General features: G+C 53.2%; 1 protein-coding gene across 1 annotated transcript; it reads left to right on the top strand.

Annotated features, from left to right (window-relative positions):
• The first annotated feature begins 2,410 nt into the window (after positions 1-2,410).
• Positions 2,411-18,731, top strand: LOC105547352 (annexin A8-like). The gene is given in 14 exon segments (XM_011990901.1): positions 2,411-2,501; positions 6,779-6,869; positions 7,923-8,003; positions 8,006-8,130; positions 9,427-9,540; positions 10,299-10,389; positions 11,048-11,127; positions 11,616-11,675; positions 12,211-12,304; positions 12,544-12,639; positions 14,470-14,528; positions 15,296-15,418; positions 17,774-17,909; positions 17,950-18,731. Coding segments are annotated over 13 exon segments (1,095 nt in total). The 5' UTR covers positions 2,411-2,480; the 3' UTR covers positions 17,834-17,909; positions 17,950-18,731.
• The last annotated feature ends 267 nt before the right edge of the window (positions 18,732-18,998 follow it).

Genomic DNA, 18,998 nt, shown 5'->3' with positions numbered 1-18,998 from the left:
GTCCCAGCTAATTTTTTGTATTTTTAGTAGAGACGGGGTTTCACCATGTTAGCCAGGATGGTCTCGATCTCCTGACCTTATCATCCGCCTGCCTTGGCCTCCCAAAGTGCTGGGATTACAGGCGTGAGCCACCGCGCCCAGCCCAGAATATTTAACGACTGATGTCAGGCCTACGTGTTGATAGTGGGTAGTAGTGGGCGGATGCCTGGCCCTCTGTCTTTCTTCTCATGAGCAAGTCAGTATCACAGAGGTTAAACATATCTTTAAGTAGCGTTTAACTTAAATTTTTTTAAATAAAAAAAAGTCAAGTAATTTGTAAAAATATTGCATCCCCTATTTCTCTGCTGGAAGCTATTTGTTCTTAGCATAAATTAGAAGAAAAGGTGTTTTGCTTAAAAAATAAGTGAGTTGCTCACCGTATTTCTGAATCTTATCTAGACTTGGCCTCACAGTTTGTGAACAGCCCAGGAATAGCCAATGTCTTAGCTTTGGAACGTTTGCCACTTTCCAGCTACAGCTGAATCTTATAGCCTCGTTTGGTTCCTGATGACTTTCAAATTCTCCTAATCCAAACGCAAACTCAGAAGCACGAGCACATTGTTGGTGGCAGTATTATAGACTGAAACACCCTCTTTGGATGGCAGTTCCTCTCCCAGGACTTTATTCTCCAGGTATGCACAGGTACACACAAGTGCCCAAAGGATAAACACACAGATCTATTGTAGCATATTTGTATTACTGAGAGATTAGAAACATCCTAAAATGTTAGCCAAATCACTTGGATGAAAAGTTTGGCTCTGCTTATTAGGTTTGGTATGCAATGTGGAGGTGACATCTGTTACTTCCAGTGTATTCTAAATACTTTAGCTCAAAAAATGAGACCTGTACCTAGATGGACACCAAAAGGGACTGGTTAACAAATATTGCATATACAGGGGTGTGGGATGGCTCCGGGGCGGGGGATGGCGGCAGCCTTTGTTGCCGCGGCTCCAGGACAAGCGGATGGATACCGGGAAGTGCTGCAAAATGGCTGGCTCCCCAGCCAGCCGGTGTCATGTGCCTCCATGTGAAGAGACCACCAAACAGGCTTTGTGTGAGCAATAAAGCTTTTTAATCACCTGGGTGCAGGCGGGCTGAGGATTTGGGTAGGTAAAGGAAAATTACAGTCAAAGGGGGGTTGTTCTCTGGCAGGCAGGAGTGGGGGTTATAAGGTGCTCAGTGGGGGAGATTTTTGAGCCAGGATGAGCCAGGAAAAGGAATTTCACAAGATAATGTCATCACTTAAGGCAAGGACCGGCCATTTTCACTTCTGTTGTGGTGGAATGTCAACGGTTAAGGCGGGGCAAGGCCTTTTCACTTTTTTGTGATTCTTCAGTTACTTCAGGCCATCTGGGCATATCTATGCAAGTCACAGGGGATGCAATGGCTTGGCTTGGGCTCAGAGGCCTGACAGCCGGGAGGATGGGAGGATACTTACTACAGCTGCTCAGAAGCACCACTGGAAGCTCAGATGTGGGCGCCCCAGCCAGAACCAGAGAAGGGTACAGAGAAGCTACAGAGAAGCCTCTCCTGATGCCCCAGGGAGCAAGCCGACTCCTTCCAGGATCCAGGAACACCACAAAGAAATATGAAACCCGTTCATGAGAGGAGTCAGGAATGGCTTCCACCAAAGAAACGAGACCTCCCCGTGACCAGAGGGGATATGCAGAGAACTACCAGCTGCTCCACTAACCACACACCCTCCAGTGATGCCTCTGAATGGTCCCAAGGGGTTGTGGTGGCCGGGCAGAGTCAGGCAGGAGCCGGAGTCAGCCGGGGGGTGGTGGACTGAGGCCATCACCTGTCTGACAGTGGACCAGTATGGCATGCTGTATAAGGTGGCTGTGCCGCCTGCCACCTTCTCACTAACTGGCCTCCCAGCTGTGGTGAATATGAGCCCCTTGCCCCCGGGGAAAAAAAAAAAAAATTGCATATACAGTTGATTAAATGGAATGCTCCAGGGCTATTAGGAATGATGAAAATGGGCTGGGCGTGGTGGCTCACGCCTGTAATCCCAGCACTTTGGTAGGCCGAGGAGGGCAGATCACCTGAGGTCGGGAGTGTGAGACCAGCCTGATCAACATGGAGCTGTGTTTACTGAGTGGGGATTTCGCAGGCTGGAGCTAAGAATTTCCAGTATGCATAACAGCCACAGCCCAAATATCTGACAGTGAGTTGCATAATTCCCGAGAGCAGGCCTGGACAGTGTCTGGGTGGGGCCTGGGAGCCTCAGGAGACGCCCAAAGCCAGGCAGAGTCCGGGGGCGAGGGGGTGACAGGCAGGTGTGGCGCTGGGTGCGGCCCAGGGCGGGCTTGCACCCCCACACCCAAGGCAGCAGCCTGCTCATTCCTCAGCTGCAGGAGCCAGACGTGTGGAGTCCCAGCGGAGGCCGACCTGTGTCTCTTCATCTCCCTGGGAAAGCTGCTCCCGAGGTGAACGAGATGGCCTGGTGGAAAGCCTGGGTAAGTGGGAGCTGGCAAGAGAGTTGGGCTCCTGCATTGTGTTGGGTGCTGGTCACCAGGGAGGCCTGAGAAATGTAAAGTCGCCCTTGGCTGGGAGTGGCTCATTCTACATTTGGCTGCCTCCTGGGCCAAGCATGGAGGGTGGGGAGGGGCCGAGATGAAACAGTCCCAGGCCTAGAGTGCCCATGGCAGGGATGGGACCTGAGCCGGGAGACAGGCCGATGAAGAAATCTAGAAATGCAAGGGGGAAGCTGAGGTTTGAGAGGAGTCCAGGGGAGACCCTTGCAGGGGTGAGGCCACTCAAAGGAGGGGGTGTCATGGTTGAGTCTTGTGTGTAAATGTGTATGGGGTGCACACACGTGTGCATTTGGGGAGAATCAGGCATACTGCTCCCGGCAGAGGGAACGGTGTCAGAGAGTCAGAGGGCGGGGAGCTTGGCTTTGAGGGAAGCTGCTCAGCACAGCTCGAGGGTCCTGGTTCCGGAGGAGATGGACCTGGGGAAGCAGGCAGGACCAGGTCCTGAAAGGCCTTGCCTGGCAGGCTGAGGAGTTCAGGCTTTACCTTAAGAGCAGTGGGACAGCATTGAAGGGCTTTGAGTGGGAGAGTAACCTGAACATGCTGTTGGGGACCCATCAGTGCCTTCACCTCCGGGATCAAGGATGTTCATTTGTCAAGACTGGAGAGGGAAGAGGGGAAGCAGGAGGACCTGGCCTACTAGAGCCCTGAGGAACCCGGCGCTCAGGGCAGCCCATCCCCAGCAGAACTGATGGGTTCTCAGGAGCTTTCCATCTATGCTTGAGCCTGAGGCCATCGCTGTGCTAAGGAGTTGAATATCCAGGAGGGGACAGAGGTGACATCTCCTGGCTGCCGGCTCTGCACGCCCTTTTCCTTTCCTCCCAGGCAGCCTCAGGATGTCAGGGTGTCAGGGCTGCACTTTCTGTTTTGCAGATGAGGAAATGGAAGCTCAGAGACACTGAGTGACTTGCTAGGGTCCAATGGCCAGCAGGCTCCAATCAGAGAGCACTTGGGTCTCTCTGCCCAGCCCCAAGCTCTCTGTGAGCTTTTGTGGGGAACCGGGCTTGTCCAGCTTCAGGGAATCTCTAGATCATAGATGTCACAACCCAGGCAAGGGTCCTCAGGGTCAGACATGCTAGGTTCTGGACAGGTGGGACACAGAGGAAGCCAGGGTGAGGTGGGGCAGTTGCCCTGGCCCCCAGGGAAGCAGCCATCTTCCAGGACAAGGGGCCATGGCAGCCTCCAACTTCAACCAGGCTGCTGGGAACCTGCCTTTGAGGAGGTGGACATGGCAGGGAGAGCCCAGTGCTGGGTGCTTTCCAAAGTCAGTTGCTGGCCAAGGTAGTCTGACACTGGGCCTTGCACCCAGTGCAGCAGGACAAAGGGCTCTCCATGTAGGGACCTGCCAAATTGACAGGATCACTGTGGCACTCACTGAGTCCCTACTGTGTGCCGGGCCCCCCTCTAAGCACCTCACATTCAGTATCTCCCTTGAACCTCACAAGAAGTCTATGAAGGCCGGGAGCGGTGGCTCATGCCTGTAATCCCAGCACTTTGGAAGGCCGGGGAGGGCAGATCACCTGAGGTCGGGCGTTCGAGCCCAGCCTGACCAATATGGAGAAACTCCATCTCTACTAAAAATACAAAATTAGCCGGGTGTGGTGGGCACATGCCTGTAATCCCAGTTACTAGGGAGGCTGAGGCAGGAGAATCTCTTGAACCTGGGAGGCGGAGGTTGCGGTGAGCCGATATAGCACCATTGCACTCCAGCCTGGGCAACAAGAGCGAAACTCTGACTCAAAAAAATAAAAAAAATAAAAAAAAGAAGTCTGTGAAGTAGACACCAGTATTCTTATCCACAGATGAGGAAACTGAGGCACAAGTAGGCTAGGCAGGTGCCCGAACTCACTAGTAAGTGTCAGAGTCTGGGTGAGAATCTGAACAGCCTGACTCCAGGGCCAAAACTGTACCCTGGCCGTCCATGCCCCATGCGAGAGCTGGCTCGGGGCAGCAAGTTCACAGGTAGACCCCACCTGCAAGAGCTGAGCTTCCAACAAGGACCCAGTGTCCTCTGGGCACAAAGCTGGACCAGGAACGGGATGCGAGGGGATGAGGGAACCACTGGAGAGACTCTGTCTGTAGGCAGAGCCCCTTTGCACCTCTCTTTTTGGTGTTGTCTTTTCCTCTGTGTCTCATAGAGACAAACCCATCTCCCAGGCCTCTGGGCAGCCACATAGCAGGGGAAGGCCGAGGTGTGGCAGCTCCCCCGCGCCTGTCACAGAACAAGTTATATCAATAGATGTAGTCACAGGCTGGTCTGAATCACCTTTTCAGTGAAAATGTGCCTGTCTGTACTAGCACGGCCCTGGGCAAGACCCTGCAGGAGCCTGAGGCTGACCCTTCCTTCTCAGCAGGGGTTCTGGAGCTCCAGGACTCCACACTGATAGCCAGGGCTCCAATTCCTAGAACACTTATTTTCTAAAACCTTACAGTGAGAAGTGAGACAGAGGCTTCTTAATGCAGCAAAATAAGAACCAGCCTGGGAGCCGCTTACAAATGCTTCACCTGAGCCCTACCGCACCCCCGCTGGACTGCATGCTCCTGAGGGATGCAGTCACACAACCTGGCCACTAGCTGGTGCACCACAGCACCCGAGAGAGCCAGGACAGAGGGAAGCCAGCAGGCACTGAGAGCTAAGATGCCCCCTACCTTCCCAGACGACCTGCATCCTGTGGGTGAAGCTTCCTTCAGTGGAACGTTCCAGGAACACTCATTGCCTGGGAAAGGTTGAGTCATCAGTAGGGCAGGGGAGGTAGATAGAGCTCAGCTTCTGAGTCAGGCTGGGGAGTCCCAGCAGCACTGCTTCCTATCCGTGTAAGGGAGTCCAGCTCCCTTTCTGTAAAGTGAGGCATCAGTACTTACCTAGCACAACTGTTGAGGAAGCCATGACATAAGCATTGCATCTAAAGCACCTGGCCCAGGTCTGGTACACACAAGGGGCTCAAAGTGCTAAGAGGAGTAATAGCAGAGCGTTACTCCACAAACAAGGGATATCGTGTGTGTGTACACTGATGAGCAATATCTGGGACCACATTGGCTGTCTCTGGATGGAATTTCCATAGGAATTATTTCTAACAATTTCTGCTCTGCAACATGGTGCTAAGAAATGACTCACGAAGATCTGTCACCAGACATTTGAAATTAAAGCAAAGGGTTCAGAAAGATGCCTTACCTCTTACTCAAAGGAAAGATACTTACAGATATGCCATCCATGGGAATCTCTGTATTTTCAGAATCTAACCCAGGGCCTGGATGGAGGGATGGATGGATGGATGTGGTAGTCAAATGGATAAGTGGGTAGGTGGGAAAGTAGAAGGGCAAATGATGGAGGTGATGGAAGGAATAAGTGAACAGGTGAATGGAAGACAAGACTGGATGGGACTAAACTCTTTTTCGTCCTGGAGTATCTCTGAGTCTCCCTCTAATTCAATACCTATCTCCAATATCCCTCCACTCTTTACCATTCCTCCACCCAAAACATACTTATGAGGAGTCGTCTGTCTTAATCATCTGAGAAATTCTGCAGTTTAAAAAGCCCTCAGGCAAGCCCTGAACTGGAGGCTTGGAAGTCAAGGGCTCAGACACCTGGTTATCTGGTTTATTTCACAATCTGCAGAGCATCCTGTGGGTTTTTCTAAACCTGACGCTCTGAGCCCCATGGGCCTGTGGACTTGCAAACACCCTGAACTATCAGGATGCTCAGCTGAGTCCCCGCCCTCTCAGTTCCTGTAAATTCTAACTCCCCAGAAAGAGGGCAGACTGAGCTCAAACCATTCCTCAGAAAGGCAGAACCATGCCCAGCCTTCCAGCCTCATCTGCACGCTCTGAGGGCGGCGCATGCAGCTCCAGGAAGCCTTAGGTTAAGTGTTCTTTCTCCCCTAACTTTGGGTGAGTTTGTCCCTTCCTGCTGCTGGTGGGTGATGCTGGAAGGAGCTGGGTGTGGCTGGGGCTGCTATCTGCCCTCAGATGGCACAGGCAGGGACAGGAAAGGTTTCGTGGCTTCTCCCCATAAACTCTGGCTCTGGCTACTCCACCCTGTTGGCCAAGGGGCTGAAGGACTGAGTACTGGTCTGCAAGGGCTGAGCAGATCTCCGTGTCCAGGGGAGGGGCTTACCCTGTCAGGGCAGGCTACAAGATGGGCTGGGAGCCTGCTCTGCCCTCCCCGTCCCTGCCTGCTTTGAGCAGGCCTGGTTCTCTTGCAGATTGAACAGGAGGGTGTCACAGTGAAGAGCAGCTCCCACTTCAACCCAGACCCTGATGCAGAGACCCTCTACAAAGCCATGAAGGGGATCGGTGAGTGGGTGTTGGCAGCCTTGCCACCTCTGCTCAAGACCTCTCTGCTCATAGCCCTGGCAAGCGGGTGCCAGGGGACATCTGGGGAGCTGGGGTGTCCCGTGATACTCTGAGACTGACTCCACTACCCAGAGAATCACACAGCCTTCTGTTTCTGCAGTGAGGTCAGCACCCACCCTGCAAGACTGGACAGGAGGGTGCTCCTCTTCCCTGGGTAATGGGGGTGGGGAGGTCAGCTGTGTGTTCCTGTGAGTGACTTCCCATCAGTCTCAGCTTTCTCACTTGTAAAGTGGCCCCAATAATTCTTGGCCTCGTGTGTCACATGAAGTATGAAGGGGATGGTGCTGTACGACGCCAGGAACAGAGCTGGGAGTGTGAGGTGTGGGGAGTTTGTGGGGCTGACTGAAGGCCCCCTTGCCGCATGTCGATGCCCACGGAGCCAGCTCCCTTCCCATCTCCAGCACTTGCCCAGTGCCGCCCTCAGCACTACCGTGAGTGGGCAAGGGCTGACCTGAGGCCAGATTTAAACAGCTTGCCCAGAAAGCCCTCCTGACCTGAGAGCAGAGCATGCACCCTGACCTCACCCCAGCTGGGACTGACCCCTTAGCCGGCTCTGCCTGAGGATCAGGGGCATCAACGAGAACTGCCGCTCCTGACAAGCCCAGAAAACGTTCTCATGCCTTCTGCTTTCTGTGAAGTAGAAAGTTATCTCCACTTCCCAAGTGAGAAAACGGAGGCCCAGGGAAATGAGGCTGGCTGCCCAATGCCACGCAGTTGCTGGGCCAGGCCTCGAATCCAGGGGTTGGACTCTTAGTCTTGACCTTCCCCTACTGCAACCAACACAAAGGAGGGCAGGGCCGGAGATCTCACTTGGCCAAGCTCCAAAGGCCTGGGCTGATTTCCAGAGCCACCCAGACCTCAGATTCCATCTTGTGAGATGGGCCCTGGGCACACCCCAGCATTGTGGTGGTGTGGGGTGGGAAATGGGGAGGCAGATTTCCTAAGGGCCTTGTTTACACCACGAAAATGGTCCGGGGGTTTGGAACTATCCAGGTGTCAGGTCCCAGCTGCTCAGCCACCAAGCAGCTGTCTTCACCTTCCCCTCCTCCACCCTCACCACTGTGTCACCCTGGGGGTAGAGGGTCACTCGCGCTGTATCCCTGCAGGGACCAACGAGCAGGCTATCATCGATGTGCTCACCAAGAGAAGCAACGCGCAGCGGCAGCAGATCGCCAAGTCCTTCAAGGCTCAGTTTGGCAAGGCAAGGGGAAGGCTGGTGGGGGTGGGGATAGGTGAGCCTTGGGGTTGGGGGTGCAGCCTGGGAGGCAGCTCCATTCTAGACGACTTTCCCGAAGAGCCAGCCCACACTGGCAGCATGGGCACATGGAATCTGTTTGCACGAAAACAATTGTTCTTTATCGAAATTCAAATGTAACTGGCCACCCTATGTTTTATCTGGCAGACCTACTTTTAGGTGTCAGTGCCTGGGCCAGCGGCTGGCCTTCCCTGCTTCTTTTCCTGCCTCCTCTCTCACAGCATTCCTTCTCATGCACCCCACAGGCCCCACTGGAGGTCTGTCTCCCTGCCCCCAGGCTATCTCGCCCTGCCCCCTGAGCCCAGACCAGCTTCTCTTTCCCATGCCCCGGGCATGCAGGCCTGGCTTCGCTCTGTTCTGGGGTGTGGGCACATTTTCCTCGGTCCAGCTGCTTGCACCCACACCTCGTCCCTTCTGCCATCTGGGAATTCTAAGAGCCTGGAACAAGTATGCCAGACCTTTTGTTTCTCCTCCCACCTGCCCTCCACCCCTAGGGCAAAGCCTGACATTTGGGGGTACACAGTAAACACAGGATTAAATATGTACATAGCCATGGTTGCCTGAAGCCTGTAGTGACTCAAATCATTAGTTTGGAGATTCAACAAGGGAAGATCAGCTCAAATATTCTCTCGAAGAACCCAGTGTGCATTTTTAGTTTCCCTCTCTTAGTCCTCACAGCTATACATTATTCTTTGCCTTCAAACATTTGGAGAAACTGGTGCTCAGAGAGGTTGTAAGTTGCCCAAGGTCCCAGAGCCTGTAATCAACAAGGTGGGGATTAAAATCCAGGTCTGACAAAGCCGTTGATCTCTCTGCTGCTCTGCAGATCAGCTGATGTAGCCTGGTGGCTCCTCTTAGCAACATGTGCCCTTCGAAGGAGGCACACGTATTTTATGGTGATGCCACACTCAGAGCTTGCAGTCTAGCTAGCAATGCCAATTTCATTTTACTGAGAGCTTATGATGTGCCCAGCACTGCACTGAATGCTGAGTTGAGTCACACACATCTCTCTATCAACACCCAAAGCAATGGGATGAAGCAGGAGCATGTTTATCTCTGTGTAACTGGTAAAGATACTGATGCTCAGAGAAGCTAAGGAGCTGGCCCAAGAAACCCAGCCAGCACATGGCAGGGCCCACGCGGAATCCAGCCCAAGCCCCTGGGCCCAGCCACCACGCCGCTGCCTGCACTCAGGTGGGCCTGGCTTACGACAAACATCACCTTTCCCTGTTCCTGCATTAGGACCTCACTGAGACCTTGAAGTCGGAGCTGAGTGGCAAGTTTGAGAGGCTCATTGTGGCCCTTATGTACCTGCCATACAGATATGAAGCCAAAGAGCTGCATGATGCCATGAAGGTAACCAGGCAAACAAGGCAGGGAAGTGGCAGGGGTGCTCACATGACTGGGTAGGGGCAATGCGGGGACCGGGCACCGGCAGCCCAGAGCTCCCCTTGAGCCACTGCTTGGAATGGCCACATGGGCCACAGCTGGGCCCAGTGAGCAGGCAGTCAGGTGCTCAGACTGCACCCAACACCTGGGGTCACTGGTCCCTGACCGACATGTTGAGTGGCCATGATGAAGCCAAAATCGGTACTTCTCAGAACCTCACAAGCTCAGGTGTACAGTGGTATTGGAAACCCGCCTCTACAGTCCCAGGCATAGCCCCCTGGGTTTCCCTTTCTCTTTCACTACTCTGCTTTTGCAGATTAATAGGGATGGGGACCCAGTAACTATCGTCATTTTGTTTGAAAAGACACTTGCTGCGTGGGCACTGCCAGGCATTTTACACCCGTGTCCCCTAATCTACCTTTGGGGCAGGGGAGGCTTATTCCTGTTTATGGATTGGGATGCTTAGGCTGCGGGACCTGGAGCAGCCTGTCTGACACCACCCAGCTAAGGAGGGAGAGCTGAGACAGGGCTTCCCCATCACACCACTTGCCCTCAATGTCCATCACTGAAGACAAGCATGTGATTTTCTCATCACATCCTCCTACTCCAAGTGGGACAGGGCAGTGAGGTCCTTCCTGAGGCTTAGGCATCTTGAGAAAAGAAGGTGTGGACAGAGCAGAAGGTCATGGCAGAGCACTCCAGCAGGCAGCGGTTTCTGTCCACAGGGCTTAGGAACCAAGGAGGGCGTCATCATTGAGATCCTGGCCTCTCGGACCAAGAACCAGCTGCAGGAAATCATGAAGGCGTATGAGGAAGGTAAGGGGTGGCACAGATGAAGGGGCTCGGGAGTGGCCACAGGCTTTGGCAGCCTGGCAGGGAACAAGGATCAAGAAGTAACCTGGACCACACTAGAAAGGACCCTTTGGGGACTTTTTTACCCACAGGTGCTGAGCACCTACCGTGTGCCAAGATCTGTGCCTGATGGTGACATTGAACTTGACTCAGACTTGATCTGTAAGCTCACCAGCTCCTCTTACAGGGGAGAAAGGCACGTGACCAACTCAAATCTCTGCGCTGAGGACGGTGTTAGTGGGGGGTGTGGACCCCAGGCTAGCAGAGGCCAGTCAGTCCTCCACAGTGTGTAGCCAGTAGGGAGTTTTGCTGGAGGCTTTGGCTTTGCCAAGCCTTGAGATGAAATGGAGCTTGGCTGGCAGCCCCTGGCCTGGCTCTCTGATCTGGTCCATCTTGTGCTTTGTGCTTGGTTGTGTATGCATGTCGCTTCTAGTTGTGAACCACCACCCAGGTGGCAGTCACTTGGACACCCGGGCATTGCATCCCTGCCCTGTGCCAAGGACTTTCTTTCCTAGAAGACTTTAATCAGGAGAAGTATGGGGAACAGGGCTGGAAGGAAGAAATCAGGCCCTGGGTAGGCTGTGGACCTCTGCTTGTGCCTCATGGTCCTGTTTCCCTGCAGACTACGGGTCCAGCCTGGAGGAGGACATCCAAGCAGACACCAGTGGCTACCTGGAGAGGATTCTGGTGTGCCTCCTGCAGGTATCACAGCCTAGGCTCTTGGGAGTGCCATGGTTTGGGGGTCCCAAGAGCTCCACCCCAGGGAGCAGCCCTTGAATAGAGCCACAAGAGTCAAGGCAGGGGCATGGGATAGCCCAGCAGCCAGGGCTCATTGCGTGTGTCTCAGCATGATTAGAGGGTCCTGACTGCAGAGCCCCCACACCTGTCCTTACTCAGCCATGTGACAGCGTCCTGGAAGGGGGAGGAGAGCAGGGCCTTCGTGCAGGCCTCATGCCAGGCACTTTGCTTACCTTAGCTCACTGAATCCCCCAAGCCTTATGAGACAGTCCTTACCACCCCCATTGTACAAATGAGGAAACGGAGGGCTGAAGAGAATAACTGGCTTGCTGAAGTTTCCACAGCCAAAAAGCAGCAGAGCCATGCCTACCTTCCAAGCCCAGTATGCCCCCTCTGCCCTTAATGCTCTCGTCAGCTGGCCTGCCTTACAGATCCACCTCCTCTGTTCCTAGGGCAGCAGGGATGATGTGAGCAGCTTTGTGGACCCGGGACTGGCCCTCCAAGACGCACAGGTGAGGCTGCACCCAGCTGGCCATGTGGCCCCACCCCCTGCCATCTGGCTCCAGCTCCTCTGCCCATGGGGGCTTTCTCTGACACTAAGCCGGGACCCACCCAGCTCAGCTCCCTATAGGCCTTTGCCCTCTGGTGTCTGGGGAGGAGAGTGAGGGTGTTGGGAGACTCGGGAGGAAGGAGCGTGACTTAGGGGTGGGGGAGCACTAAAGCTCTGTCCTGGCAGCAACAGCCCATGAACCTGGGGATGCTGAGCCCCAGTGCTGGACACAATGTGTCCGGGTTTTGTAGGTCTGCCTACTGGCAGAGGGAAGCCTGGGGACCGGGCAGTTCCTAGAGCAGATTGTAGCACAGGATGGAGAAAAGATTCTAAGCCAGAGCTGGGGAGCTCCCTGTCAGAGATGACCAAGCAGAGGAGCATGCTGGCCTGGCAGAGTGGACAGGGCCCGGCCATGGCTGCAGCTCTGGGACTCTGGGGCTTAGTCCCTCACCTCCCTGGTCTCCCTCACCGGCTTATTGTGGGTGTTCCAATGCTAGGATCTGTATGCGGCAGGCGAGAAGATCTGTGGGACTGATGAGATGAAATTCATCACCATCCTGTGCACGCGTAGTGCCACTCACCTGCTGAGAGGTACCAGGAGGGAGGGGCTGGGGCCGGGGTCACAGCAGGTATCCTGGTCATGAGTCCCTCCCTCATGCTTCTGCCTTGCCAAGTCTAGAGTTAGGGAGAGAGCCAGGGAGGCCAGGACTCTTTCCCTGGCCACCAAGCGGGAGGTCAGGGCAGCACATTGATGTGCAGTCTCTGATCTGAGACACTGAGGGGCAGCGCAAGGAGGTCTGACCATCCCCTGAGCAGAGCCCTCTCCACAGTGTTTGAAGAGTATGAGAAAATTGCCAACAAGAGCATTGAGGACAGCATCAACAGTGAGACCCACGGCTCGCTGGAGGAGGCCATGCTCACTGTGGGTAAGAACTCAGACATGCACATTTTTCAGGCCACAGGGCTCACCGTGGGGCAGCACCAAAAGAACAAAGGGCCTAGAGATGTGACCGCAAGAGAAATAATCCATGTCACCTTCACGAGATGTCCCCTCAATGCACACTCTGCCTATCCCCTTCACCCAGGGACTGCTCCACCTCTAGAGTCCCAGTGTGTGCTGCCAAGGATTGGTCTCTGTGATGCCCATGTGGTGCCCAGTGCTGTGTGGGTGTATGTGCATGAGGGTGTGTGTGCATGAGTGTGTGTGTGCATGAGAGTGTGTGTGCATGAGTGTGTGTGTGCATGAGAGTGTGTGTGCATGAGAATGTGTGTGCGTGAGAATGTGTTTGCATGAGAGTGTGCCTGAGGGTGTGTGTGCATGACTGTGTGGGTGGGATGTGAGTATGTGTGAGAGAGACAGTGTGATGTGTGTGTGAGAGAGACAGTGTGTGTGTGCACACATGAATACATACGCCAGTAATTATGCCAGCTCCAACCCATTGTGTACTCATGGCAGCCATACAGGGAGCACTCTGGCTCTAGTTATGAAGCCCTGGCCAGCACAAAGTCACCTTTCTGGACGTGAGCCAGGGGCCTGGCCCCTGCCTTCATTGCCAGTTGAAGAAACAGTGATGTGTAGCTTGAGTCCAAATTGAGTGACAGATGGTCTGGTGCTGAGAAACACTGGGGATCTTCCCCACGGCAGGAAGTCAGGGGTACTCAGGAGGACCCACTCCTGAGCTCTCCTGGGGTCCAGGGCTGAGATCACAATGGGAAGAGTCACTGCAGAGTAGAGAGCTGAGGCCCAGGGCAGAGGGATGTCTCTTCTCCCACTTACACACAGAGCCCACCCAGGTCCAGACTCCTGGCCTGCAGCTCTCAGCTCCACACCAGGCTGCCTCCGTGCAGAGGCCAGCAGCCAGCAGGCTCCCTGCTGTGTCCTTGCCTCTCTGGGTGGACAGGGCCATCTGAGACACCCCAGCTGGCCTTGGATGCTGTGACACAATCCGGTCTATGTCAGGACATCTAATCACACCCCTGCTCCAGTCTCAGCTTCCAAAGTTCACCCCTGGATCTGGCCTGAACCTGCCATGAATGAAGTCTGCCAGCAAGGAACAGTGAAGCCATGCAGTGCCTTGTCATGCTGGGCCTTCCTATTTACTTACCCTTGAAGTCTTGCATCAGTCTCACTTCCCAGATGAGTCAGAGAGGTCAAGTAATGAAACTATACTGCACCATCAAGGCAGGAAGTGAATACATGCCTACCTCACTCAAAGCCCACGCACCTTCTACAGCCCTGGGTGAAAACGCCAACCTTCCCCACTCAGATGCCAAGTCTCTGAGCAGCACCCATGGGAGCAAGCATGGGCCCACTCTCTGGACCAGACGCCCCCAGGTGCCTTAGTCCTCTGGGGCCAAACTCCACATGTCACATGGGAATTCAAAATGCAGGATTCCTGCTGATAAGTGACAGAGAGAGGGCAGTCTGGGTTGAGAGCCCAGGGCCTGTCCTGAGTCTGAGCTGCCCTCGGATGGGCTTGAGCTGGTGTCTTCAGATAAGCCCCAGAGTCCGATGCATTTCACATCTTACCCTTTGCCTGCCTGCTTGGGCCTTTGGAGCTGTGCCCAGTGCCCCGGGCTTCCTTCCCTGTCCCACACCACCTGACACAAAACCTCTCACTTTGGGAAAGTCAGGGCACAAAGAAATATGCCAAGCCTTGCACAACACTGACTCTTAAGACCCAAGGCAAGGCATAAAGTTGTAGGCAGTGCCACCTACCAGCTCCAGACATTAACATAGCTTTCTTGTTCGCCAGTGAAATGCACCCGAAACCTCCACAGCTACTTTGCAGAGAGACTCTACTATGCCATGAAGGTAATTGTCCTGTCTTCTGCTTCCTGACAGTCACCCTACATAGCACCAAGTGCAAAGTCAAGGAGCTCAAAGCCACCACCATCCTCCACACTGGGGAGTTCTCTTACCCCAACCTGTTGTGGATCAGAAAGGTTTTAGTTCTCAGAGGTGAAATTGAGTCTGGGAAAGGGACGCTGCCTGTCCGGAGGTGAATAATTCCCTGAAACTAAAACCATTGCCTGTTTTCTCTGATGGATAGTTGCTGATATCCCCTGAAGTTAGTTCCACCCCCAAAACCCAAGCCCTCTGGCCACTTCTGCCTAGGAAATGAGAGCGGGCATGCGATTCCCTTGGCCATGTTCCCTGGCCAGGAATCCCTGGGCATGCGATTCCCCAGCTGACATGAGACTGGTCAGGGATGAAGGTGAGCAGGAAGGCCCTGCCTGTGAAATTCCTCGCTGAGCTGACTGCTGCTGTTGCTCTAGTAGGAAGTCTTGTTCCTGGAGTAGTGAGTATTTCGTGTCTAGAATATGATATGGCAAACCAAACATACTGCAGTTTGGAGCACTTGGCATCATAAAGGAAGAGTTCTGGGCAGTGGGTGAGAAGGGATTGAGGGAGTGGACACCCTAAGCCACCAAAGCATCCCTCCTAATGCTTCCTTGACTGAAGCACAGGCTCCTTCCCTCCCTCTAAAAGCCCCAGAACCCAACCACACAGATCCGTCCATCACTCAGAGATGGACAGGAAAGGTGAGGCAGGATTTTGATGGCCACTGTCTTGCCCAGGGAGCAGGGACACGTGATGGGACCCTGATAAGAAACATCGTTTCAAGGAGTGAGATTGACTTAAATCTTATCAAGTGTCACTTCAAGAAGATGTACGGCAAGACCCTCAGCAGCATGATCATGGTAAGCAGCCTGATCATGGTAAGCAGCCATTCCCAATGTTGAGGCCAGCGTGAAACCTAGACATTCGGGGAGACCTGGAGGCTGTGGCCAACGCCACGTGAGCCCCTCCCTTCCCAGTGGGCACCACAAGCTTGCATTCCTGACCATGTGGTGTGTGCAGGGAATAGCAGAGGTCAGTGTGGCTGGATCCCAAGGGGAGTTGGGGGCAGAGGGGAGATGCAGAGACCAGGGCACAGAGGCTCCCTTGTGTCCCACTCAGAAAGTTGGTTTCGCATTTGAGTTATGGTGGCTCCTTGGAAAAGACACCAAATCCTCGCAGAAGAAGCCACCTCTGAATAGTCAATGAGATGCACTAGTCCGGTAGGAATCGGGCCCACCGCTCAAATCCAGATTTAAGTAGTCCTGGCAGCCAACTTCTAAGTCAGATGAGCGTCAATAGACTGTCTAACCAGATTCCAATTAGCAAGAGTTCTGGAGCCTTCAAAACACAGAGTGATTATCACACTGCGGTAATTGGGAGAAACAGCTCATCTAGGGGTGTCTGCAAATTGAGGTCTTGATGATTTCATTGGCAGAAGTCACATTAGGACAAATATATCCCCAAGTCTTCTTTGGCTACTACGTCAAGTCTCTAGCTCTTCCACAAATGTCGTTGTTAAGTGCACTTTTCAAGAAACACATAGCTGACAATAGATGGAAAACACATTTCTGTTTCCAGATGTTTCAAGATGGGACAGCAGGTGGGCAGGGGGAAGGGACGGTTGGAATTATTCTTGGTTTCACTTTAGGCTCCCCAGCCAATCTTGTTGGGAGACAGGAGGGCAAGGCACACACCAGCCTGGACTGCTGCTATCACCTGCAGACGGTCTGAGCTGATTGTCATTAACCCTTTTAACCACACATGGTAACTTATGGCATCAGAGAGATTTCTAGAGATAGATGAAGCCACCCTCTTCAAATTTTATCTAATGTTGTAACTTAAGAAAATTGAGTTAGAATCACGAATACCTTGACGAAACATTTTCTTTTTAGTGTAGACCACAGATGTCATTAAAGCAAAAATGGTTTTCAATACTAATATGAGTTAAAAACTCTTGCATTGAAATTAAGAGGCAAACGTATAAACACTCCAAGTATAACTCATGTATTTGAAAAAGTAAACAAAATTAATGCTTCTATTTCTAAAAACTATTAGGAAAATTGTCTTCAAAATAATAAAAATCACCAGGCGTGGTGGCCCACACCTGTAATCCCAGTGCTTTGGGAGGCCAAGGCGGGAGGATCGCTTGAGCCCAGGAGTTTAAGGCTGCAGTGAGCTAGGACTGCATCACTGCACTCCAGCCTGGGTGACAGAGTGAGACTATGTCTAGAAAGAAAAAGTTTTAAAAAAAATTAATTGTAGTTTGAAACCTATGACAAGATTTCAGGTTCAAAACAGGCAAATTTTATTAAGCGGTGAAAAACAGACAATAACCATGAGACCTAAACTGCTCCAGAGTGTGGAAAGTCTAGCCCCAGCCTACCCCTTCCTCACCATGCTGCTGTGAACGAATCCACTCCCCTTTCTTGGCCCCACTGTCCTCAACTGCATGAAGAAGAATCTGGGTGATCTGACCTGGCCCATTTCCCAGCTCTGTGTGCAGACCCTGGACTAGCCAGTCCCATCAGGACCTACCAGTATTTAAGAAACAGGGCTCCTCAGCCATCAGACCACAAGGTCAGTCTCATCAGGAGACAAACACTGTGGACCCGATGTGAGTCAGCTGCAGGGTAGACCAGCTTGCCTTTCTCCTGCTCTGCCCTCACCACATCTCATCAGGATGCACGGCAGCGCAGCATCAATCTCATTTCACAGATGAGTCCCACAGAGGTGAAGGGGCTTGTCTCAGCCACACCACCAGGGCGTGATGGTCCAGGCTCCTTCCACCCTCGGCCCTGCCCCCAGGTGTGTGCTGGTGCCTCACTCTCAGCCTTGGTTCCCAAGCTGCCACAGCAGGTGTTGAATAATGATGCATCATGTTGTGTAAATGAATGGCTGGGCACCCCTGGCTCCCGAATAGAAGAACCCTGGGACAGCTGACATCTTCCTTGTTTAGAAGTTGAACTGTCTCTGATTCATTTTCCACATCACTCCTGCATGTAGTTGCTAAGAGAATCAAAAGAACATGCAAAGGAATGGCGTGAAACTAAAAACAAGGAAAGAGGGGTGATGGCACAACCCCTGCAGCTAGGAACCCTGGAGGGCAGGGCCAGGTGCAGCCCAGGGGCACAGCTGTTAGTCATAACAACAGGCCGCCATTGCCAAGCCAGGCACAAACAAGCCCCTTCTCATGCTCATGCATCTCCTGCCCACAGGAAGACACCAGCGGTGACTACAAGAACGCCCTGCTGAGCCTGGTGGGCAGCGACCCCTGAGGCACAGAAGAACAAGAGCAAAGGCCATGAAGCCAGAGTCTCCAGGCCGCCTCACTCAACCTCAGCCATGGACGCAGTCTCCAAGCCTCCTCACTCAACCTCAGCCATGGACGCAGGTTGGGTGTGGGGGAGGAGGGGTCTCAGCCTTTTAGTCTTCTATTTCCCTGTTTCCAGTGCTTTCCAGCTGGGTTTCTGACCCAGAGGGTGGAACCGGCCTGGGCTCCTCTTCCCAACTTCCTCCAGGTCATTTCCCAGTGTGAGCACAATGCCAACCTTAGCGTTTCTCCAGCCAGACAGATGCCTCGGCATGAAGGGCCTGGGGGCTTGTGGGTCATTCCTTCCTCCCTGTAGGAGCTTCCCAAGCGGTCACAGAGTCTCCTGGGCACAGGTTATACAGACCTCGGCCCCATTCCCATCTACTGAGACAGGGTCTCCACAAGAGGGGCCAGGGAATATGGGTTTTTAACAAGTGTCTTACTGATACGCTTCTCTATCAGGCAGCCGGAGAGCTGGCTGGGAGTCCTTTTGTTTTAGAACACACATCCTTCAGCAGCTGAGAAACGAACACGTATCCATCCCAACCAAGAAGCCATTAACATTCATCTAAAAATGTTAGGCTCTAAATGGATGAAAAATTCTCTTACCACCTTAATAGCAAAACAAACTACAAATTCCTGACCTAAGGACACTGTGTTCTAAGCTGCGTGGGTTCCCCTGGTGGCTGACCAGGTCAGCTGCCCTGGCCTCGCACTCCTCTGCATGCAGCACAGAAGGGTGTGACCATGCCCTCAGCACCACTCTTGTCCCCACTGAATGGCAACTGAGACTGGGTACCTGGAGATTCTGAAGTGCCTTTGCTGTGGTTTTCAAAATAATAAAGATTTGTATTCAACTCAAAGGGTCTTTGGATGTTTAGCAGGCACCAGAGTAGGACCAATTTAATCTGTCAGAAAGAGCTTTGGGGAGCCACAAAGCCTGAGCACCCCGTGGGCATCTCCCAGTGGGAACACTGGATGGGCCGCACCCACCGCTGCCCCGGGGACATCCCTTGCAAATGAGGGTAGATTCTATTCACCTCTTGATGTGTAGGCTACATCCTCATATCTCAGGGTTAGAGAGGGATTTAAAGTCAGCTGGTCCTGTTCCAACCTGCAGCCTGACTATC

This window comes from Mandrillus leucophaeus, unplaced genomic scaffold (genome assembly GCF_000951045.1).
Source record: "Mandrillus leucophaeus isolate KB7577 unplaced genomic scaffold, Mleu.le_1.0 Scaffold388, whole genome shotgun sequence".
Lineage (NCBI taxonomy): Eukaryota > Metazoa > Chordata > Mammalia > Primates > Cercopithecidae > Mandrillus > Mandrillus leucophaeus.
The sequence above is the reverse complement of the archived record's forward strand: the minus strand, read 5'-3'. Positions and strand labels throughout refer to the sequence as shown.